Source organism: Colletes latitarsis, unplaced genomic scaffold, assembly GCF_051014445.1.
Source record: "Colletes latitarsis isolate SP2378_abdomen unplaced genomic scaffold, iyColLati1 scaffold0028, whole genome shotgun sequence".
Taxonomy (NCBI): Eukaryota; Metazoa; Arthropoda; class Insecta; order Hymenoptera; family Colletidae; genus Colletes; species Colletes latitarsis.
Genome location: NW_027488378.1, coordinates 1,923,825 through 1,950,314, shown reverse-complemented (window position 1 = coordinate 1,950,314; position 26,490 = coordinate 1,923,825). Strand labels below are relative to the sequence as shown.

Sequence of the window (26,490 nt, the reverse complement as noted above, 5' to 3'; positions counted from 1 at the left end):
CTAGTAATACACGCGTTTTTCTATCACTGCTTCCTATACAAATCCTATTAGAGATAATCTCCTTCGAATTGTACGTTAACAGGATTAACGGTAATTGCGGCCGAGAACAATCGCTCGGCATTATACAATCTTTAAACATACCGCCCCCCTTGCACGGCCCGTGCAATAAATAAGGGAGCGATTTTACCGTAAGGTCGCGACACGAGTGAGAGTAGGCGTATAGACAGTAAGGAAAATATGTAAATTACTTACATTTTTTGGAGGGTCCGGCGGAGTTCTTTCCCTGCAGCATCTGCAGGGAAGCTAGTATAGCCTGAATGGCAGCCTTCGGCAAGGCGTCGTCGTTAGGCGGTCCCCGCCTAGTGTTGCCAGGCCGTTTCCTCCGTCTTTCCTTTCTTGTCTCCGTTTTCCCTTTTTTCCACATTGGTTGTTCCGGTTGGTTTTCCGGTGCCTTAGCCTTCCGCTTACGGGCTCCCTTCTTGGTCGGCGGGACCGCCGGTAAAGCGGGTGGCTGTTGTGCGGTGGCGGGTTGGTTGGCCTCCACTTTGGGGGCTGCATCCTCGCGGAAGAGGCACGATCTCAACTCTCCATCCTTGGCCCATTTCAGCACGTAGCGCCCACCCGGAACTGGGCATTTATATCGGCGCGTCGTATACGGAATATGCGCCGGAACCGATATCGTTTGGCGTCCCACCGGGAATATCAGCGCGGGGGTCACTCCCTCGCTGGTTGAGGGTTTCGGTGGTTCCTCCACCCCCTCTTGTTTTTCCGAGGGAGCCTCGGCCAAACCTCCCAACTGCAGTATCCGTTCAAACGCGATATCAAAGCCGGGTGACGAAATCGCAGTTTCCGGTGAGGCTGGTACGCTGTTAGCGGAACTATTTGCTGACTCGCTCGCCATGGTAGCTAATTAATAACTGATCCTATTTGGCGAGAAATCGTTCAAATTTTGATTCAGGGCGTTCGCGTATGCGAAGTGCCCCCTTCCCTTAGCGCTAACGAGATTGGAGGATATTACCCCCTACTCTTCGATTTCGCACAGGAGACAAGTGGCCGGTGAGAATCAACCGTTCGCACCTTCCAAAATCCTTGCCTTTTCGAACTTGAACGGGTTTGTTTAGATCACCTGCGCGGCTTCGGGAACCGTCGCCGAAGGTGACTCAAACAAAGACTCAGCCACAGGCAGCGTACACAATCGCGTAATTGGTCGCGTATATGTGGATTTGGCTGTGCGTACTTTAACTACACGTACATGCCCATCCTTTCCCGGAAATACTTCCTCTATTCTTCCCATTTCCCACTGATTCGGGGGAAGGAGAGGATTCTGCACTAAAACAAGATCATTCTTTTTTAGGCGTGTATTTTCCGTCTGCCATTTGTAGCGGTTCTGGAGGTGCATGAGATAATCTCTTGTCCAATGCCTCCAGAGCTGCTCGTGGAATTTTTGCATAGTTCTCCATCTTGTCAGATGCGAAATATTAACATTTTCCACGGATTCCATTGGGGGTGCCATCATGGGCCCTCCAATTAGGAAGTGTGCCGGTGTGAGCGGCGCATAATCATCAGGGCTATCACTCAGAGCGGCAATCGGTCGCGAGTTTAAACTGGCTTCGATTTTACAGAGTAACGTCTGTAATTCCTCGCTCGTGGGAGTGAATTCTCCTATGATGCGCTTTAAATGATGCTTCACCGATTTGACTCCGGCTTCCTGCATCCCACCGAAATGGGGGGCACTGGGTGGGTTAAACTGCCACCGAATGCCCTTTTCGCCGCATTGGTTTTGCATTTCCGGCGTTTTACACACCTTATTGAAATGTTTTCTCAATTCACGATCTGCACCGACGAAGTTTGTCCCATTGTCACTGCGTATGCAAGACGGGATTCCTCGTCGGGCCATGAACCGATCCAATGCAGCCAAAATTGCACTCGTCGTGTAATCATGGACGAGTTCAATATGTATGGCCCTTGTAGCGAAGCAGACGAAAACTGCGATATACGCTTTATGAGCTGTTTTTCCTCGGCCCGCGGAGTCGCGGACTTTATACGGTCCCGCATAATCGACTCCGCAGTTTAAAAAAGCCCTTGCTGCACGGCTGCGTTCTGGGGTCAAATCCTGCATGATTTGCGTGGAGGTTTGTGCCCTCCATCTTACGCATTTCATACATTGATGGATGACCTTGCGAGCCGTGGTTCGGCAACCGAGGATCCAAAATTGTTGCTTTACCATGGATATCGTCAGCTGCAAGCCCCCGTGCAACGTATTTACGTGGCACTGCCGAATTATCATGGTAGACACATGGTGTTTTGGCAGAATTATGGGGTGCTTCGCTTCCCATGCCAGCGTCGCATTCTCCAGTCGTCCACCGACCCTCAAAACGTCATTCGTGTCGAGGAAAGGGTTCAGACTTTTTAACGGAGATTTTGCGGGAATTTCCCTGTGCTTTTTTAAACACTGGTACTCGCCCGCAAAATGCGTTCGCTGGATGTAGCGGACGATTCTTTCCTTGGCCAGCTTCAATTCTGATGCTTCGACAACGTTGGCATCTAACGACCTTCGCTCACCTTGCATCGGTCTACGTAATCGGAGACAATATGCAGTCACGCGAAGTAGCTTACTCCAGGTTGAGAATCGGAATACAAATTCCCATTCCTTGTCTGGAGTTGCAACGTGGGCGTGCGGAATGCGCTTGCCCTCGGTCGTATCGATGGAATCAGGCGTTTTCGGCCAATTTTCCTCTCGTTGTCTTAACCATGCTGGACCAGAAATCCACAGCTTCGATTGAATGAGCTCCTCCGCTTCGACACCGCGCGAATTCAAATCCGCGGGATTGTAGCGGGTGGGAACATGTCTCCATTCAGCTTTCGGAAGCAAGGTCTGGATTTTCGCGACTCGGTTGGCTATCACAACCTTCCAAGTCGAAGCATGTTTTTTCAACCAAGCTAGTGCAATGGTGGAATCTGACCAACAGATTATACGGTCAATTTTTATGGACAATGACCGTTCCACGTGCACTGCGAGCTCGGTAAGCAGTACGGCTCCGTTCAATTCGAGAATCGGAATTGACTGCGTTTTAATCGGAGCCACCCTCGTTTTTGCCATGATCAAGGTTGTGAAAATTTCCTCGGTCATGGTCGTCACGCGTAAATACGTGACGGCCGAGTACGCTCCGAGTGAAGCATCGCAGAATCCGTGTAATTCCACCGAAACTGCATCTGCTCCGTAACGGATCCATCTGGGAAATTTTACTTTTTCCAAACTGCTCCAATCCTCGCAAAACGTGTTCCACGTTTTTAGCGTATTCGCGGAGACATGATCGTCCCACTGGATTTTTTCCAGCCATTGGGACTGCATCAAAATCTTCGCGCGAATTACGACTGGTGATAACCAGCCGAGCGGATCGTATAGTTTGGCTATTTCAGAAAACAAAGTTCGCTTTGTAATCGGACCTGCAGCCGGTTGGAACCGTTGCAGGTTGAAATAGAAATAATCTCCCGATGGTATCCATCGCAATCCAAGCACCTTGAGTTCGGAATCATCGAACAAGGTGAGGTCGACAGCGTGGGAGTGAGAGCTTTGTGGGATGTTTCGTAGTAATTTCTGCGAGTTACCAGCCCACTTTCTCAATTTAAACCCGCCGCCCTGTAGGAGTTCGCAAACTTGAATACGAATTTTTTCCAACAAGGACGTGTCGGGTGCCCCCATAAATACGTCATCAACGTATATATCTTTCTCGAGTATCGGAGCGGCGAGAGGAAATCTGTCACCGTCCCGTTTTTTCAACTCGAGCAGAGTACGCATCGATAAATACGGTGCACACGCCGTTCCGTACGTAACGGTGTTCAACTCGAATGCTTTAAGCACTTCGGTTTCGGGTGTGCGCCATAAGATGCACTGAAAACGACGATCCTGCGGGGCGACGAGAATTTGCCGAAACATTTTCTCGATATCGGCCACCAGCACGTATTCGTACAGCCTCCATCTCGTCAAAACAGACGTGATGTCGTTCTGCAGTTTCGGACCTACGTGTAGGATGTCGTTCAGGGATTGTCCGCCCACCGTACGGCTGGTCGCGTTAAACACGACTCGCAGTTTGGTGGTTGCACTCTCCGTTCGGATAACCGCTCGATGCGGAATGTAGAGTCTGGATTTTTCAGAGGGCTCTATACGAGTCATGTGTTCCAACGACTCATACTCCGCGAGAAATTCTTCATATTCTCGTGCGAGGGTCTGATCCTTGTCCAATTTCCTTCTCATCCTGGTCAACGCGGAGAGAGCGATATGGAGTGAATCTCCCAGCGCTTCTTCCGGTTTCGGATGGTTAAACGGCAATCGGACAATAAACCGTCCCGTTGCATCCCGTGCGACAGTCTTTTGGAAATGAGTTTCACACTCTTCCTCAGCTTTTGTAAGCACTGAGGTCGAGGGAATTTCTTCAATTTCCCAGAACCGTCGAATCGCGTAATCCAGCGATTCAAGTACGTTGCAATGCAACGTTCGCACGTGACACCGGGCCTTGCTTGCTGCATTTATTGGTCCGGATAATATCCAGCCGAATGCAGTTTCTTGTGCAATTGGCCCTTCGGGCGCTATTCGTCGGAATCCCGATCGAATAACTTGGGCGTACAGATCCGCGCCGATCAAAACTTCAATGTTTTGTCCGGACGCGGGTTCGGGGTCTGCGAGCATAAGGTTTCGTAACGCGTCGTTATTGAACACGTTTACACACGGCGAGGCATAGTTCGTGATTTTTGACACGACGTATGCTCTGGCCGAAACCATCGGGGTAACCCCGTTAGCCGCTCCCAGATTTAACCCTACACTGTACTTAATTTGTTGGGTTCGACCACCCCCCAAGCCCGATACCGTGGCTGAGGTTTTCCTCCTCGGGAGGTTGAGGTCATTCCTCAATCTCGCCGAGATGAAGGATGTCTCGGACCCTTGATCCAACAGCGCGCGAGTTAAACGCGACGCGCCGTTTTCTCCGTACACTCGTACGATCGCGGTAGCTAACAGCACCGGCCTCGGTACGTCTGTACTCGCAGTACAGTGTGACGTAGTAGCCCGTGACGTCGTTGCTTGCGTCGTCGAGGTATCGGCGGCTCTCGCCTTAGCCGTACGGCGCTGTGGAGGGGCGTTATCCCGCCGCTCCTCACGCTTGCCGTTCGAAAGTTTCGTTTTCGGCTTTTGGCTAGGAGCCTCTCTTTCATATTGCTCGAAATGCAACAGGGCATGATGCCTGCCACTGCATCTCGAACAAACGTGTTGGCTCCGGCAACCCTTTGCGTCATGATCTAGGGCCAGACAGATTATACACCCTTGTCTGTCCCTTATGAGCTGGTATCGCACTCTTGCGGAAAAACTCTTAAATGCACCGCATTCGGTCAGTGCATGCGTTTGTCCGCAAATTATGCACTTCCGCTGCGCAGGGGGGGAGCCCACGACGGCGTTATGACTCCGTACTCGTGGCTTATGTTCCTTTTTTGAGGCAGTTTTGCGGTTATGTTCGTCAATGACGGTCATAGCGCGTGCTTCCTGGTCAAGGAATCTCAGGATCTCCTCAATCAACGGATATTCCGTTGACATCTTGAGGGATCGTTCCCATTCCCCTTGCAACGTAGCGTCAAATTGACTTGCTACGACGTGTGTTAGCAGCCAGCTAAGCTGCTCTTCCACAGTTCCTTTTTTAGCAAGTATAGCGAGTGCTTGCCGAAAGCCGATGGTGACCTGCTGGACACTCGCCAGGTCGCCTTTTCGGATTTTTGATAGTCTCAGTATCTGATCAAGAATCTTGATCAGCACCAAGCGTGGGAGCCCGAATTCTGTTTTCAGGGTCGTCCACGCCACTGAGAAATTTTTATCCGTTATCGCAAGCGATGCGATAGCGGCTGCGGCTCTCCCGGTTATACAGGTGTTCAGGTATTGTAACCTCTGTACATCCGTTAAAGTGGGGTTGTTGATTACTCCGGCGGTAAATAGATCTTCGAAATGTTCCCATTTCGAAGAATCCCCGTCGAATTTCTCCAACCTCATCTTCGGGAGTTCGATCGGTATTGATTGCTGGATTTCCGGCATTACTGATCTTGGACCAGTCGTGATACGGGTTATTTCCGTAGACACATAAGCCTGAAAATCCAAAAACTCGTTTTCAGTTTCCCCCATAAAATCCCGTTGGAACAGCTCGTAAGAGTGTCGTTCCCCAGGAGGGAGAAGCCTACACACGACCTTATACTGATCGTTCATCTGTTGCCACAGAGTGTTTACATAATTGAGCCTTTCCTCCAGAATTTTTTCTGTGTACTTAGCTCGACCCATCTTTTTAAGGTTGATGGATGCCCTGTTTATCCGTTCCATCCCTCTGGTCAAATCCTCGAGGTGTGCCTCAAGGTCAGACCACTTGGGATCTTTAGTAACGGATATGGCTGTTGAAGGTTAAACACTTCGAAACAACCGTACACGGGAGAAACTCTCGTGTATTATGTCCAACACTTCCCTTTACCGATTACCTCAGTATCCGGCTCGAAGGACCTTATGTTAAAAAGCTGATGCTTTTAACGACGAAGTCCGGATAGAGGGATCGGATTTTTATTGTGGGAAGTGAGTTGGGAATTTAAGATTTTCTTTTTCAAAAAACTGTTTATTATAAAAATAAAAATAAAATAAACAATCAGAAACAACGAAAATTCTTATTAAATTGTTTTCAACGATTTCCTGGTCGGAACCGGCACGTTGAGGTAGGCCAAGATTCTGTGAACAGAAAAACACGGCAATGTGTTAGACACGTAAACACGTTACACGTATATTCGCCACGTGTGTGTCCTCACGCTCCTGGCTTCGATATTCGAATGTATAGGAGCGGAGAATTTCGCTCGCTCGTAATATACGAGCTCGCAAGTGGACTGTATTTAATATCTGGCGTGAAAAGAATTAAATTTCCTTTCGACGCCGAACTGAGTCGATTGTCTAGTGGACGGGGATGCAAGTGGAGGTTGTAAGGCTCCAAATGCACTGATCCCGTGAGTATGCCCACGGAGTCTGTGCGTCGAGTCGCACTGCAGTACAACGGCACGACCGTCGATCTGCGGCTTCTCTTTAACGTTCCAACAGATGACTTGTTGGTCGAGAATTGTACTGCGAAGCCCGACAGCACGTGGTTCACTGCACGAATGCACCACTCGATGTGATTCGTGACAGTATTTGAACTACGTGGGGGCCTGACCCGCGACTCCTTGACCTCTCCGCACAGGTGCTCCTCTAAGCGTTACACCGGCGGGGTCTGTAGAGGGAAGGAATCGAAGACCGAAAGTCAAGCGTCCGAAGTGGACGCTGACCTGACTCCAGTGAGCCCACCTGGAGGTTCACCACGTAGGTGCCTCCCTTCGGTGTCTCCTAAGCCGAACGACAATCACAGAGAAGTTTGAACGGTATTCGCCCACTTCTCTGTGTTTCAAACGTTTATACGCTTGAAACGACAAAATAATACTGTACGAGGGGGGTCGAGCACCTTATTGGTGTATTCTCGAGCCCTCCAAATTAGACAGAAAATAGAAATTGAGCTTGTTTGGGACTTTCCCGAACGAAACTCCTGAATGCTTTTATTCGAGTCGAGAGTCGACTCGTTTGATAAGCAAAGACTAAAATTAATGAGTGCTAGTTTGAGTTTTAATGAATTCTCAGCTGTGCGAGGTCAATCAGAGGACCCGCACCAGACTGAACATCGACTCGTTGCACCCTTTATTGGTTAATTGTCTGCTAGCTTTATCTCGAGAATTTCACTCTCGAGATTCGCTCGAAATCTGTTCGGACACGATCGGGAGCCGATGTGCCTTCTTCAGAAGTCGCTGTGAGACTGTACGGATTGACAGCCGAAGACGTCGCCGTGGTACTCTAATTAATCGTTCCGCGGCGCTGTCTAAATTTTCGGCAGTCTATCTTTGTCTAATTATTTGCACGCTACTCTCTCACGATACTGACGTCATCAACACCGTTGGCACACTCGAATCGAAGGTAATGAGCCGTTACCGATGGCAGAAAAACTAGTAATACACGCGTTTTTCTATCACTGCTTCCTATACAAACCCTATTAGAGATAATCTCCTTCGAATTGTACGTTAACAGGATCAACGGTAATTGCGGCCGAGAACAATCGCTCGGCATTATAAAATCTTTAAACAGCCAGCATTTGGCCAACAATTATGCGAAAAAGGTGAAAGTATGGGCGAGATGATGGCGAATCCCAGACCTGACCCAGACCTAACCGGTGTTATCCTCTAAAATATAAATTGTATCCAGGTTTAACTCACTGTTGCAGTGTGGAACCTCATTACTACGTGATCCAAACCAGAAAACGCCCAGGATCTGGCCAATAAGTATGCGAAAAATGCGAAACTATGAGCCAGATGATGGCAAATACCAGACCTAACCCTGACCTAGCCGGTGTTATCCTCTAAAATATAGATTGGATCCAGGTTTAACTCACGGTTTCAGAGTGGTTCTATACTACTACCTGATCCAAACCAGAAAAAGCCAGCATTTGGCCAACAATTATGCGAAAAATGCGAAAGTATGAGCCAGATGATGGCAAATACCAGACCTAACCCTGACCTAACCGGTGTTATCCACTAAAATATAGATTGAATCCAAGTTTAGCTCACTGTTTGAGTGTGGTGCCACATTACTACGTGATCCAAACCAGAAAACGCCCAGGACCTGGCCAACAAGTATGCCAAATATGCGAAAGAATGCGCCGGATGATGGCAAATACCAGACCTAACCCAGACCTAACCGGAGTTACCCTGTAATGTATAGATCGAATCCAGGATTAACTCACAGTTTCAGTGTGGTGCCACATTACTACGTGATCCAACCCAGAAAGCGCCCAGTATCTGGCCAACAAGTAGGTGAAAAATGCGAAAGTATGAGACAGATGATGGCAAATACCAGACCTAACCCTGACCTAACCGCTGTTATCCTCTAAAATATAGATTGAATCCACGATTAACACACTGTTTCAGTGTGGTACCATATTACTACGTGATCCAAACCAGAAAACGCCCAGGATCTGGCCAACAAGTATGCGAAAAATGCGAAAGTATGAGCCAGACGATGGCAAATACCTGACCTAACCCAAACCTAACCGGTGTTACCCTCTAATATATAGATCCAATCCAGGATTAACTCACTGTTTCAGTGTGGTACCACATTACTACGTGATCCAAACCAGAAATTGCCAGCATTTGGCCAACAATTATGCGAAAAAGGTGAAAGTATGAGCGAGATGATGGCGAATCCCAGACCTGACCCAGATCTAACCGGTGTTATCCTCTAAAATATAGATTGTATCCAGGTTTAACTCACTGTTGCAGTGTGGAACCTCATTACTACGCGATCCAAACCAGAAAACGCCCAGGATTTGGCCAATAATTATGCGAAAAATGCGAAAGTATGAGCCAGATGAAGGCAAATACCAGACCTAACCCTGACCTCGCCTGTGTTACCCTCTAAAATATAGATTGTATCCAGGTTTAACTCACTGTTGCAGTGTGGAACCTCATTACTACGTGATCCAAACCAGAAAACGCCCAGGATCTGGCCAATAAGTATGCGAAAAATGCGAAACTATGAGCCAGATGATGGCAAATACCAGACCTAACCCTGACCTAACCGGTGTTATCCCCTAAAATATAGATTGAATCCAAGTTTAGCTCACTGTTTGAGTGTGGTGCCACATTACTACGTGATCCAACCCAGAAAGCGCCCAGTATCTGGGCAACAAGTAGGTGAGAAATGCGTACGTATGAGACAGATGATGGCAAATACCAGACCTAACCCTGACCTAATCGCTGTTATCCTCTAAAATATAGATTCTATCCAGGTTTAACTCACTGTTTCAGTGTGGTACCACATGACTACGTGATCCAAACCAGAAAAAGCCAGCATTTGGCCAACAATTATGCGAAAAAGGTGAAAGTATGAGCGAGATGATGGCGAATCCCAGACCTGACCCAGACCTAACCGGTTTTATCCTCTAAAATATAGATTGTATCCAGGTTTAACTCACTGTTTCAGTGTGGTACCTTATTACTACCTGATCCAAACCAGAAAACGCCCAGGATCTGGCCAACAAGTATGCGAAAAATGCGAAAGTATGAGCCAGATGATGGCAAATACCAGACCTAACCCTGACCTAATCGCTGTTATCCTCTAAAATATAGATTCTATCCAGGTTTAACTCACTGTTTCAGTGTGGTACCACATGACTACGTGATCCAAACCAGAAAACGCCAGCATTTGGCCAACAATTATGCGAAAAAGGTGAAAGTATGAGCGAGATGATGGCGAATCCCAGACCTGACCCAGACCTAACCGGTGTTATCCTCTAAAATATAAATTGTATCCAGGTTTAACTCACTGTTGCAGTGTGGAACCTCATTACTACGTGATCCAAACCAGAAAACGCCCAGGATCAGGCTGACAAGTATGCGAAAAATGCGAAAGTATGGCCCAGATGATGGCAAATACCAGACCTAACCCTGACTTAACCGGTGTTATCCTCTAAAATATAGATTGAATCCACGTTTAACTCACTGTTTCAGAGTGGATCTACATTACTACGTGGTCCAAACCAGAAAACGCCCAGGATCTGGCCAACAAGTATGCGAAAAATGCGAAAGTATGAGCCAGAAGATGGCAAATATCAAACCTAACCCTGACCTAACCGGTGTCATCCTCTAAAATATAGATCGAATCCAAGATAAACTCAATGTTTCAGTGTGGTACCACATTACTACGTGATCCAATCCAGAAAACGCCCTGGATCTGGCCAAAAAGTATGCCAAAAATGCGAAAGTATGAGGCAGACGATGGCAAATACCAGTCCCAACCCTGACCTAACCGGTGTTATCCTCTAAAATATAGATTGAATTCAGGTTTAACTCACTGTTTGAGTGTGGTGCCACATTACTACGTGATCCAACCCAGAAAGCGCCCAGTATCTGGCCAAAAAGTATGTGAAAAATGCGAAAGTATAAGACAGATGCTGGCAAATACCAGAACTAACCCTGACCTAACCGCAGTTATCCTCTAAAATATACATTGGATCCAGGATTAACTCACAGCTGCAGTGTGGAACCACATTACTACGTGATCCAAACCAGAAAACTCCCAGGATCTGCCCAACAAATATGCGAAAAATTCGAAAGCATGAGCCAGATGATGGCAAATACCAGACCTAACCCTGACCTAACCGCTGTTATCCTCTAAAATATAGAACGAATCCAGGATTAACTCACTGCTGCAGTGTGGAGCCACATTACTACATGATCCAAACCAGAAAACGCCCTGGATCTGGCCAACAAGTATGCCAAAAATGCGAAAGTATGAGGCAGACGATGGCAAATACCAGTCCTAACCCTGACTTAACCGGTGTTATCCTCTAAAATATAGATTAAATCCAGGTTTAACTCACTGTTTGAGTGTGGTGCCACATTACTACGTGATCCAACCCAGAAAGCGCCCAGGATCTGCCCAACAAATATGCGAAAAATTCGAAAGCATGAGCCAGATGATAGCAAATACCAGACCTAACCCTGACCTAACCGGTGTTATCCTCTAAAATATAGATTGAATCCAGGTTTAACTCACTGTTTCAGAGTGGTTGTACATTACTACGTGATCCAAACCAGAAAACGCCCACGATCTGGCCAACAAGTATGCGAATAATGCGAAAATATGATCCAGATTATGGCAAATACCAGACCTAGCCCTGACCTAACCGGTGTCATCCTCTAAAATATAGATCGAATCCAAGATAAACTCAATGTTTCAGTGTGGTACCACATTACTACGTGATCCGATCCAGAAAACGCCCTGGATCTGGCCAACAAGTATGCCAAAAATGCGAAAGTATGAGGCAGACGATGGCAAATACCAGTCCTAACCCTGACCTAACCGGTGTTATCCTCTAAAATATAGATTGAATCCAGGTTTAACTCACTGTTTGAGTGTGGTGCCACATTTCTACGTGACCCAACCCAGAAAGCGCCCAGTATCTGGCCAACAAGTATGTGAAAAATGCGAAAGTATAAGACAGATGATGGCAAATACCAAACCTAACCCTGACCTAACCGCTGTTATCCTCTAAAATATAGATTGAATCCCGGATTAACTCACTGTTTCAGTGTTGTACCATATTACTACGTGATCCAAACCAGAAAACGCTCAGGATCTGGCCAATAAGTATGCGAAAAATGCGAAACTATGAGCCTGATGATGGCAAATACCAGACCTAACCCTGACCTAGCCGGTGTTATCCTCTAAAATATAGATTGAATCCAGGTTTCACTCACTGTTTGAGTGTGGTGCCACATTACTAGGTGATCCGACCCAGAAAACGCCCCGGATCAGGCCAACAAGTATGCGAAAAATGCGAAAGTTTGAGCCAGATGATGGCAGATACCAGACCTAACCCTGACTTAACCGGTGTTATCCTCTAAAATACAGATTGAATCCTGGTTTAACTCATGTGGCAGTGTGCTACCACATTACTACGTGATCCAATCCAGAAAACGCCCTGGATCTCGCCAACAAGTATGCGAAAAATGCAAAAATATGAGGCTGATTTCGGCAGACCTAACCCTGACCTAACCGGTGTTATCCTCTAAAATATAGATTGAATCCAGGCTTAACTCACTGTTTGAGTGTGGTGCCACATTACTACGTGATCCGACCCAGAAAACGCCCTGGATCTGGCCAACAAGTATGCGAAAAATGCGAAAGTATGAGGCAGACGGTGGCAAATACCAGACCCAACCCTGACCTAACCGGTGTTATCCTCTAACATATAGATTGAATCCACGTTTAACTCACTGTTTCAGAGGGGATCTACATTACTAGGTGATCCAAACCAGAAAACGCCCAGGACCTCGCCAACAAGTATGCGAAATATGCGACAGTATGCGCCGGATGATGGCAAATACCAGACCTAACCCTGACGTAACCGGTGTTCCCTTCTAATATATAGGTCGAATCCAAGTTTAGCTCACTGTTTGAGTGTGGTGCCACATTACTACGTGATCCAACCCAGAAAGCGCCCAGTATCTGGCCAACAAGTAGGTGAAAAATGCGAACGTATGAGACAGATGATGGCAAATACCAGACCTAACCCTGACCTAACCGCTGTTATCCTCTAAAATATAGATTGTATCCAGGTTAAACTCACTGTTTCAGTGTGGAACCACATTACTACGTGATCCAAACCAGAAAAAGCCAGCATTTGGCCAACAATTATGCGAAAAAGGTGAAAGTATGAGCGAGATGATGGCGAATCCCAGACCTGACCCAGACCTAACCGGTGTTATCCTCTAAAATATAAATTGTATCCAGGTTTAACTCACTGTTGCAGTGTGGAACCTCATTACTACGTGATCCAAACCAGAAAACGCCCAGGATCTGGCCAATAAGTATGCGAAAAATGCGAAACTATGAGCCAGATGATGGCAAATACCAGACCTAACCCTGACCTAGCCGGTGTTATCCTCTAAAATATAGATTGGATCCAGGTTTAACTCACGGTTTCAGAGTGGTTCTATATTACTACCTGATCCAAACCAGAAAAAGCCAGCATTTGGCCAACAATTATGCGAAAAAGGTGAAAGTATGAGCGAGATGATGGTGAATCCCAGACCTGACCCAGACCTAACCGGTGTTATCCTCTAAAATATAGATTTTATCCAGGTTTAACTCACTGTTTCAGAGCGGTTCTACATTACTACGTGATCCAAACCATAAAACGCCCAAGATCTGGCCAACATTTATGCGAAATATGCAAAAGTATGGGCCAGGTAATATCAAATACCAGACCTAACCCATACCTAACCGGTGTTACCCTCTAATATATAGATCGAATCCAGGATTAATTCACTGTTTCAGTGTGGCATGACACTACAACGAGATCCAACCCAGAAAACGCCCAGGATCTGGCCAAAAAGTATGCGAGAAATGCGAAAGTATGAGGCAGACGATGGCAAATACCAGACCTAACCCTGACCTAACCGGTGTTATCCTCTAAATTTAGATTGAATCCAAGTTTAACTCACTGTTTGAGTGTGGAGCCACATTAGTACGTGATCCAACCCAGAAAGCGCCCAGTATCTAGCCAACAAGTAGGTGAAAAATGCGAAAGTTTGAGCCAGATGATGTCAAATACCAGACCTAACCCGAACCTAACCGGTGTTACCCTCTAATATATAGATCGAATCCAGGATTAACTCACTGTTTCAGTGTGGTACCATATTACTACGTGATCCAAACCAGAAAACGCCCAGGATCTGGCCAACAAGTATGCGAAAAATGCGAAAGTATGAGCCAGATGATGTCAAATACCAGACCTAACCCAAACCTAACCGGTGTTACCCTCTAATATATAGATCGAATCCAGGATTACTTTACTGTTTCAGTGCGGTACCACACTACTACCTGATCCAACCCAGAAAACGCCCAGGATCTGGCCCACAAGTATGCGAAAAATGCGAAAATATGAGCCTGATTTCGGCAGACCTAACCCTGACCTAACCGGTGTTATCCTCTAAAATATAGATTGAATCCAGGCTTAGCTCACTGTTTGAGTGTGGTGCCACATTACTACGTGATCCGACCCAGAAAACGCCCTGGATCTGGCCAACAAGTATGCGAAAAATGCGAAAGTATGAGGCAGACGGTGGCAAATACCAGACCTAACCCAAACCTAACCGGTGTTACCCTCTAATATATAGATCGAATCCAGGATTACTTTACTGTTTCAGTGCAGTTCCACACTACTACCTGATCCAACCCAGAAAACGCCCAGGATCTGGCCAACAAGTATGCGAAAAATGCGAAAGTATGAGCCAGATGATGACAAATACCAGACCTAACCCAAACCTAACCGGTGTTACCCTCTAATATATAGATCGAATCCAGGATTACTTTACTGTTTCAGTGCAGTTCCACACTACTACCTGATCCAACCCAGAAAACGCCCAGGATCTGGCCAACAAGTATGCGAAAAATGCGAAAGTATGAGGCAGACGGTGGCAAATACCAAACCCAACCCTGACCTAACCGGTGTTATCCTCTAAAATATAGATTGAATCCAGGCTTAGCTCATTGTTTGAGTGTGGTGCCACATTACTACGTGATCCGACCCAGAAAACGCCCTGGATCTGGCCAACAAGTATGCGAAAAATGCGAAAGTATGAGGCAGACGGTGGCAAATACCAGACCTAACCCAAACCTAACCGGTGTTACCCTCTAATATATAGATCGAATCCAGGATTACTTTACTGTTTCAGTGCAGTTCCACACTACTACCTGATCCAACCCAGAAAACGCCCAGGATCTGGCCAACAAGTATGCGAAAAATGCGAAAGTATGAGGCAGACGGTGGCAAATACCAGACCCAACCCTGACCTAACCGGTGTTATCCTCTAAAATATAGATTGAATCCAGGTTTAACTCACTGTTTGAGTGTGGTGCCACATTACTACGTGATCCAACCCAGAAAGCGCCCAGTATCTGGCCAAAAAGTAGGTGAAAAATGCGAAAGTATAAGACAGATGCTGGCAAATACCAGAACTAACCCTGACCTAACAGCTGTTATCCTCTAAAATATACATTGAATCCAGGATTAACTCACTGCTGCAGTGTGGAACCACATTACTACGTGATCCAAACCAGAAAACACCCAGGATCTGCCCAACAAATATGCGGAAAATTCGAAAGCATGAGCCAGATGATGGCAAATACCAGACCTGACCCTGACCTAACCGCTGTTATCCTCTAAAATATTGAATGAATCCAGGATTAACTCACTGCTGCAGTGTGGAACCACATTACTACGTGATCCAAACCAGAAAGCGCCCAGTATCTGGCCAACAATTAGGTGAAAAATGCGAAAGTATGAGACAGATGATGGCAAATACCAGACCTAACCCTGACCTAACCGGTGTTATCCTCTAAAATATAGATTGTATCCAGGTTTAACTCACTGTTCGAGTGCGGTACCACACTACTACCTGATACAACCCAGAAAACGCCCAGGATCTGGCCAACAAGTAGGCGAAAAATGCGAAGGTATGAGCCAGATTACGGCATATACCAGACCTAACCCTGACCTAACCGGTGTTACCCTCTAATATATAGATCGTATCCAGGATTAACTCACTTTTTCAGTGTGGTACCACATTACTACGTGATCCAAACCAGAAAACGCCATGGATCTGGCCAACAAGTATGCGAAAAATGCGAAAGTATGAGGCAGACGGTGGCAAATACCAGACCCAACCTTGACCTAACCGGTGTTATCCTCTAAAATATAGATTGAATCCAGGTTTAATTCACTGTTTGAGTGTGGTGCCACATTACTACGTGATCCAACCCAGAAAGCGCCCAGTATCTGGCCAAAAAGTATGTGAAAAATGCGAAAGTATAAGACAGATGCTGGCAAATACCAGAACTAACCCTGACCTAACCGCAGTTATCCTCTAAAATATACATTGAATCCAGGATTAACTCACTTCTGCAGTGTGGAACCACATTACTACGTGATCCAAACCAGAAAACTCCCAGGATCTGCCCAACAAATATGCGAAAAATTCGAAAGCATGAGCCAGATGATGGCAAATACCAGACCTAACCCTGACCTAACCGCTGTTATCCTCTAAAATATAGAACGAATCCAGGATTAACTCACTGCTGCAGTGTGGAGCCACATTACTACATGATCCAAACCAGAAAACGCCCTGGATCTGGCCAACAAGTATGCCAAAAATGCGAAAGTATGAGGCAGACGATGGCAAATACCAGTCCTAACCCTAACCTAACCGGTGTTATCCCCTAAAATATAGATTGAATCCAGGTTTAACTCACTGTTTCAGAGTGGTTGTACATTACTACGTGATCCATACCAGAAAACGCCCACGATCTGGCCAACAAGTATGCGAATAATGCGAAAATATGATCCAAATTATGGCAAATACGAGACCTAGCCCTGACCTAACCGGTGTTATCCTCTAAAATATAGATTGAATCCAGGTTTAACTCACTGTTTCAGAGTGGTGCTACATTACTACGTGATCCAAACCAGAAAACGGCCAGGATCTGGCCAATAAGTATGCGAAAAATGCGAAAGTATGAGGCAGACGATGGCAAATACCAGACCTAACCCTGACCTAACCGGTGTTATCCTCTAAAATATAGATTGAATCCAGGTTCAACTCACTGTTTCAGTGTGGTGCTACATTACTACGTGATCCAAACCAGAAAACGGCCAGGATCTGGCCAATAAGTATGCGAAAAATACGAAACTATGAGCCTGATGATGGCAAATACCAGACCTAACCCTGACCTAGCCGGTGTTATCCTCTAAAATATAGATTGAATCCAGGTTTCACTCACTGTTTGAGTGTGGTGCCACATTACTAGGTGATCCGACCCAGAAAACGCCCCGGATCAGGCCAACAAGTATGCGAAAAATGCGAAAGTGTGAGCCAGATGATGGCAGATACCAGACCTAACCCTGACTTAACCGGTGTTATCCTCTAAAATACAGATTGAATCCAGGTTTAACTCATGTGGCAGTGTGGTACCACATTACTACGTGATCCAAACCAGAAAACGCCCTGGATCTCGCCAACAAGTATGCGAAAAATGCGAAAGTATGAGCCAGATGATGGCAAATACCAGACCTAACCCTGACCTAACCGGTGTTATCCTCTAAAATATAGATTGTATCCAGGTTTAACTCACTGTTGCAGTGTGGAACCACATTACTACGTGATCCAATCCAGAAAACGCCCTGGATCTCGCCAACAAGTATGCGAAAAATGCGAAAATATGAGCCTGATTTCGGCAGACCTAACCCTGACCTAACCGGTGTTATCCTCTAAAATATAGATTGAATCCAGGCTTAACTCACTGTTTGAGTGTGGTGCCACATTACTACGTGATCCGACCCACAAAACGCCCTGGATCTGGCCAACAAGTATGCGAAAAATGCGAAAGTATGAGGCAGACGGTGGGAAATACCAGACCCAACCCTGACCTAACCGGTGTTATCCTCTAGCATATAGATTGAATCCACGTTTAACTCACTGTTTCAGAGTGGATCTACATTACTACGTGATCCAAACCAGAAAACGCCCAGGACCTGGCCAACAAGTATGCGAAATATGCGACAGTATGCGCCGGATGATGGCAAATACCAGACCTAACCCTGACGTAACCGGTGTTCCCTTCTAATATATAGGTCGAATCCAAGTTTAGCTCACTGTTTGAGTGTGGTGCCACATTACTACGTGATCCAAACCAGAAAACGCCCAGGATCTGGCCAACAAGTATGCGAATAATGCGAAAATATGAGCCAGATTATGGCAAATACCAGACCTAACCCTGACCTAACCGGTGTCATCCTCTAAAATATAGATCGAATCCAGGATAAACTCAATGTTTCAGTGTGGGACCACATTACTACGTGATCCAACCCAGAAAGCGCCCAGGATCTGCCCAACAAATATGCGAAAAATTCGAAAGCATGAGCCAGATGATGGCAAATACCAGAACTAACCCTGACCTAATCGGTGTTATCCTCCAAAATATAGATTGAATCCAGGTTTAACTCACTGTTTGAGTGAGGTGCCACATTACTACGTGATCCAAACCAGAAAACGCCCAGGATCTGGCCAACAAGTATGCGAATAATGCGAAAATATGAGCCAGATGATGGCAAATACCAGAACTAACCCTGACCTAACCGGTGTTATCCTCTAAAATATAGATTGAATCCAGGATTACTTTACTGTTTCAGTGCGGTTCCACACTACTACCTGATCCAACCCAGAAAACCCCCCGGATCTGGCAAACAAGTATGCGAAAAATGCGAAAGTATGAGCCAGATTACGGCATATACCAGACCTAACCCTGACCTAACCGGTGTTACCCTCTAATATATAGATCGTATCCAGGATTAACTCACTTTTTCAGTGTGGTACCACATTACTACGTGATCCAAACCAGAAAACGCCCAGTATCTGGCCAAAAAGTAGGTGAAAAATGCGAAAGTATAAGACAGATGCTGGCAAATACCAGAACTAACCCTGACCTAACAGCTGTTATCCTCTAAAATATACATTGAATCCAGGATTAACTCACTGCTGCAGTGTGGAACCACATTACTACGTGATCCAAACCAGAAAACACCCAGGATCTGCCCAACAAATATGCGGAAAATTCGAAAGCATGAGCCAGATGATGGCAAATACCAGACCTGACCCTGACCTAACCGCTGTTATCCTCTAAAATATTGAATGAATCCAGGATTAACTCACTGCTGCAGTGTGGAACCACATTACTACGTGATCCAAACCAGAAAGCGCCCAGTATCTGGCCAACAATTAGGTGAAAAATGCGAAAGTATGAGACAGATGATGGCAAATACCAGACCTAACCCTGACCTAACCGGTGTTATCCTCTAAAATATAGATTGTATCCAGGTTTAACTCACTGTTCGAGTGCGGTACCACACTACTACCTGATACAACCCAGAAAACGCCCAGGATCTGGCCAACAAGTAGGCGAAAAATGCGAAGGTATGAGCCAGATTACGGCATATACCAGACCTAACCCTGACCTAACCGGTGTTACCCTCTAATATATAGATCGTATCCAGGATTAACTCACTTTTTCAGTGTGGTACCACATTACTACGTGATCCAAACCAGAAAACGCCATGGATCTGGCCAACAAGTATGCGAAAAATGCGAAAGTATGAGGCAGACGGTGGCAAATACCAGACCCAACCTTGACCTAACCGGTGTTATCCTCTAAAATATAGATTGAATCCAGGTTTAATTCACTGTTTGAGTGTGGTGCCACATTACTACGTGATCCAACCCAGAAAGCGCCCAGTATCTGGCCAAAAAGTATGTGAAAAATGCGAAAGTATAAGACAGATGCTGGCAAATACCAGAACTAACCCTGACCTAACCGCAGTTATCCTCTAAAATATACATTGAATCCAGGATTAACTCACTTCTGCAGTGTGGAACCACATTACTACGTGATCCAAACCAGAAAACTCCCAGGATCTGCCCAACAAATATGCGAAAAATTCGAAAGCATGAGCCAGATGATGGCAAATACCAGACCTAACCCTGACCTAACCGCTGTTATCCTCTAAAATATAGAACGAATCCAGGATTAACTCACTGCTGCAGTGTGGAGCCACATTACTACATGATCCAAACCAGAAAACGCCCTGGATCTGGCCAACAAGTATGCCAAAAATGCGAAAGTATGAGGCAGACGATGGCAAATACCAGTCCTAACCCTAACCTAACCGGTGTTATCCCCTAAAATATAGATTGAATCCAGGTTTAACTCACTGTTTCAGAGTGGTTGTACATTACTACGTGATCCATACCAGAAAACGCCCACGATCTGGCCAACAAGTATGCGAATAATGCGAAAATATGATCCAAATTATGGCAAATACGAGACCTAGCCCTGACCTAACCGGTGTTATCCTCTAAAATATAGATTGAATCCAGGTTTAACTCACTGTTTCAGAGTGGTGCTACATTACTACGTGATCCAAACCAGAAAACGGCCAGGATCTGGCCAATAAGTATGCGAAAAATGCGAAAGTATGAGGCAGACGATGGCAAATACCAGACCTAACCCTGACCTAACCGGTGTTATCCTCTAAAATATAGATTGAATCCAGGTTCAACTCACTGTTTCAGTGTGGTGCTACATTACTACGTGATCCAAACCAGAAAACGGCCAGGATCTGGCCAATAAGTATGCGAAAAATACGAAACTATGAGCCTGATGATGGCAAATACCAGACCTAACCCTGACCTAGCCGGTGTTATCCTCTAAAATATAGATTGAATCCAGGTTTCACTCACTGTTTGAGTGTGGTGCCACATTACTAGGTGATCCGACCCAGAAAACGCCCCGGATCAGGCCAACAAGTATGCGAAAAATGCGAAAGTGTGAGCCAGATGATGGCAGATACCAGACCTAACCCTGACTTAACCGGTGTTATCCTCTAAAATACAGATTGAATCCAGGTTTAACTCATGTGGCAGTGTGGTACCACATTACTACGTGATCCAAACCAGAAAACGCCCTGGATCTCGCCAACAAGTATGCGAAAAATGCGAAAGTATGAGCCAGATGATGGCAAATACCAGACCTAACCCTGACCTAACCGGTGTTATCCTCTAAAATATAGATTGTATCCAGGTTTAACTCACTGTTGCAGTGTGGAACCACATTACTACGTGATCCAATCCAGAAAACGCCCTGGATCTCGCCAACAAGTATGCGAAAAATGCGAAAATATGAGCCTGATTTCGGCAGACCTAACCCTGACCTAACCGGTGTTATCCTCTAAAATATAGATTGAATCCAGGCTTAACTCACTGTTTGAGTGTGGTGCCACATTACTACGTGATCCGACCCACAAAACGCCCTGGATCTGGCCAACAAGTATGCGAAAAATGCGAAAGTATGAGGCAGACGGTGGGAAATACCAGACCCAACCCTGACCTAACCGGTGTTATCCTCTAGCATATAGATTGAATCCACGTTTAACTCACTGTTTCAGAGTGGATCTACATTACTACGTGATCCAAACCAGAAAACGCCCAGGACCTGGCCAACAAGTATGCGAAATATGCGACAGTATGCGCCGGATGATGGCAAATACCAGACCTAACCCTGACGTAACCGGTGTTCCCTTCTAATATATAGGTCGAATCCAAGTTTAGCTCACTGTTTGAGTGTGGTGCCACATTACTACGTGATCCAAACCAGAAAACGCCCAGGATCTGGCCAACAAGTATGCGAATAATGCGAAAATATGAGCCAGATTATGGCAAATACCAGACCTAACCCTGACCTAACCGGTGTCATCCTCTAAAATATAGATCGAATCCAGGATAAACTCAATGTTTCAGTGTGGGACCACATTACTACGTGATCCAACCCAGAAAGCGCCCAGGATCTGCCCAACAAATATGCGAAAAATTCGAAAGCATGAGCCAGATGATGGCAAATACCAGAACTAACCCTGACCTAATCGGTGTTATCCTCCAAAATATAGATTGAATCCAGGTTTAACTCACTGTTTGAGTGAGGTGCCACATTACTACGTGATCCAAACCAGAAAACGCCCAGGATCTGGCCAACAAGTATGCGAATAATGCGAAAATATGAGCCAGATGATGGCAAATACCAGAACTAACCCTGACCTAACCGGTGTTATCCTCTAAAATATAGATTGAATCCAGGATTACTTTACTGTTTCAGTGCGGTTCCACACTACTACCTGATCCAACCCAGAAAACCCCCCGGATCTGGCAAACAAGTATGCGAAAAATGCGAAAGTATGAGCCAGATTACGGCATATACCAGACCTAACCCTGACCTAACCGGTGTTACCCTCTAATATATAGATCGTATCCAGGATTAACTCACTTTTTCAGTGTGGTACCACATTACTACGTGATCCAAACCAGAAAACGCCATGGATCTGGCCAACAAGTATGCGAAAAATGCGAAAGTATGAGGCAGACGGTGGCAAATACCAGACCCAACCTTGACCTAACCGGTGTTATCCGCTAAAATATAGATTGAATCCAGGTTTAACTCACTGTTTGAGTGTGGTGCCACATTACTACGTGATCCAACCCAGAAAGCGCCCAGTATCTGGCCAAAAAGTATGTGAAAAATGCGAAAGTATAAGACAGATGCTGGCAAATACCAGAACTAACCCTGACCTAACCGCAGTTATCCTCTAAAATATACATTGAATCCAGGATTAACTCACTGCTGCAGTGTGGAACCACATTACTACGTGATCCAAACCAGAAAACTCCCAGGATCTGCCCAACAAATATGCGAAAAATTCGAAAGCATGAGCCAGATGATGGCAAATACCAGACCTAACCCTGACCTAACCGCTGTTATCCTCTAAAATATAGAACGAATCCAGGATTAACTCACTGTTTCAGAGTGGTTGTACATTACTACGTGATCCATACCAGAAAACGCCCACGATCTGGCCAACAAGTATGCGAATAATGCGAAAATATGATCCAAATTATGGCAAATACCAGACCTAGCCCTGACCTAACCGGTGTTATCCTCTAAAATATAGATTGAATCCAGGTTTAACTCACTGTTTCAGAGTGGTGCTACATTACTACGTGATCCAAACCAGAAAACGGCCAGGATCTGGCCAATAAGTATGCGAAAAATGCGAAAGTATGAGGCAGACGATGGCAAATACCAGACCTAACCCTGACCTAACCGGTGTTATCCTCTAAAATATAGATTGAATCCAGGTTCAACTCACTGTTTCAGAGTGGTGCTACATTACTACGTGATCCAAACCAGAAAACGGCCAGGATCTGGCCAATAGTATGCGAAAAATGCGAAACTATGAGCCTGATGATGGCAAATACCAGACCTAACCCTGACCTAGCCGGTGTTATCCTCTAAAATATAGATTGAATCCAGGTTTCACTCACTGATTGAGTGTGGTGCCACATTACTAGGTGATCCGACCCAGAAAACGCCCCGGATCAGGCCAACAAGTATGCGAAAAATGCGAAAGTTTGAGCCAGATGATGGCAGATACCAGACCTAACCCTGACTTAACCGGTGTTATCCTCTAAAATACAGATTGAATCCAGGTTTAACTCATGTGGCAGTGTGGTACCACATTACTACGTGATCCAAACCAGAAAACGCCCTGGATCTCGCCAACAAGTATGCGAAAAATGCGAAAGTATGAGCCAGATGATGGCAAATACCAGACCTAACCCTGACCTAACCGGTGTTATCCTCTAAAATATAGATTGTATCCAGGTTTAACTCACTGTTGCAGTGTGGAACCACATTATTACGTGATCCAAACCAGAAAACGCCCAGGATCTGGCCAACAAGTATGCGAATAATGCGAAAATATGAGCCAGATGATGGCAAATACCAGAACTAACCCTGACCTAACCGCTGTTATCCTCTGAAATATAGATTGAATCCTGGATTAACTCACTGTTTCAGTGTGGTACCATATTACTACGTGATCCAAACCAGAAAACGCCCAGGATCTGGCCAATAAGTATGCGAAAAATGCGAAACTATGAGCCAGATGATGGCAAATACCAGACCTAACCCTGACCTAGCCGGTGTTATCCTCTAAAGTACAGATTGAATCCAGGTTTAACTCACTGTTTGAGTGTGGTGCCACATTACTACGTGATCCGACCCAGAAAACGCCCCGGATCAGGCCAACAAGTATGCGAAAAATGCGAAAGTTTGAGCCAGATGATGGCAGATACCAGACCTAACCCTGACTTAACCGGTGTTATCCTCTAAAATATAGATTGAATCCAGGTTTAACTCATGTGGCAGTGTGCTACCACATTACTACATGATCCAAATCAGAAAACGCCCTGGATCTGGCCAACAAGTATGCGAAAAATGCGAAAGTATGTGGCAGATGATGTCAAATACCAGACCTAACCCAAAACTAACCGGTGTTACCCTCTAATATATAGATCGAATCCAGGATTACTTTACTGTTTCAGTGCGGTTCCACACTACTACCTGATCCAACCCAGAAAACCCCCCGGATCTGGCAAACAAGTATGCGAAAAATGCGAAAGTATGAGCCAGATTACGGCATATACCAGACCTAACCCTGACCTAACCGGTGTTACCCTCTAATATATAGATCGTATCCAGGATTAACTCACTGTTTGAGTGTGGTGCCACATTACTACGTGATCCAAACCAGAAAACGCCCAGTATCTAGCCAACAAGTATGCGAAAAATGCGAAAGTATGAGGCAGACGGTGGCAAATACCAGACCCAACCCTGACCTAACCGGTGTTATCCTCTAAAATATAGATTGAATCCAGGTTTAACTCACTGTTTGAGTGTGGTGCCACATTACTACGTGATCCAACCCAGAAAGCGCCCAGTATCTGGCCAAAAAGTATGTGAAAAATGCGAAAGTATAAGACAGATGCTGGCAAATACCAGAACTAACCCTGACCTAACCGCAGTTATCCTCTAAAATATACATTGAATCCAGGATTAACTCACTGCTGCAGTGTGGAACCACATTACTACGTGATCCAAACCAGAAAACTCCCAGGATCTGCCCAACAAATATGCGAAAAATTCGAAAGCATGAGCCAGATGATGGCAAATACCAGACCTAACCCTGACCTAACCGGTGTTATCCTCTAAAATATAGATTGTATCCAGGTTTAACTCACTGCTGCAGTGCGGAACCACATTACTACCTGATCCAAACCAGAAAAAGCCAGCATTTGGCCAACAATTATGCGAAAAATGCGAAAATATGAGCCTGATTTCGGCAGACCTAACCCTGACCTAACCGGTGTTACCCTCTAAAATATAGATTGAATCCAGGCTTAACTCACTGTTTGAGTGTGGTGCCACATTACTACGTGATCCGACCCAGAAAACGCCCTGGATCTGGCCAACAAGTATGCGAAAAATGCGAAAGTATGAGGCAGACGGTGGCAAATACCAGACCCAACCCTGACCTAACCGGTGTTATCCTCTAGCATATAGATTGAATCCACGTTTAACTCACTGTTTCAGAGTGGATCTACATTACTACGTGATCCAAACCAGAAAACGCCCAGGACCTGGCCAACAAGTATGCGAAATATGCGACAGTATGCGCCGGATGATGGCAAATACCAGACCTAACCCTGACGTAACCGGTGTTCCCTTCTAATATATAGGTCGAATCCAAGTTTAGCTCACTGTTTGAGTGTGGTGCCACATTACTACGTGATCCAACCCAGAAAGCGCCCAGTATCTGGCCAACAAGTAGGTGAAAAATGCGAAAGTATGAGACAGATGATGGCAAATACCAGACCTAACCCTGACCTAACCGCTGTTATCCTCTAAAATATAGATTGTATCCAGGATTAACTCACTGTTTCAGTGTGGTACCATATTACTACGTGATCCAACCCAGAAAGCGCCCTGTATCTGGCCAACAAGTAGGTGAAAAATGCGTACGTATGAGACAAATGATGGCAAATACCAGACCTATCCCTGACCTAACCGCAGTTATCCTCTAAAATATAGATTGTATCCAGGTTTAACTCACTGTTTCAGTGTGGTACCACATTACTACGTGATCCAAACCAGAAAACGCCCAGGACCTGGCCAACAAGTATGCGAAAAATGCGAAAGTATGAGGCAGACGATGGTAAATACCAGACCTAACCCTGACCTAACCGGTGTTATCCTCTAAAATATAGATTGAATCCACGATTAACTCACTGTTTCAGTGTGGTACCATATTACTACGTGATCCAAACCAGAAAACGCCCAGGATCTGGCCAACAAGTATGCGAAAAATGCGAAAGTATGAGCCAGATGATGGCAAATAC

The 26,490-nt window shown here is 45.6% G+C and overlaps 1 protein-coding gene across 1 annotated transcript in view; it reads right to left on the bottom strand.

The window, feature by feature from the left end:
* Positions 1-244: 244 nt before the first annotated feature.
* LOC143350744 (uncharacterized) overlaps positions 245-26,490 on the bottom strand; it is a 125,395-nt gene continuing 99,149 nt past the window's right edge. The window contains exons 2-3 of the mRNA XM_076782758.1: positions 4,025-6,124; positions 245-796 (exon numbers count right to left, since the gene is read on the bottom strand). Coding sequence (XP_076638873.1) covers positions 245-796; positions 4,025-6,124 — 2,652 coding nt within the window. The remainder of the gene's footprint in view (positions 797-4,024; positions 6,125-26,490) is intronic.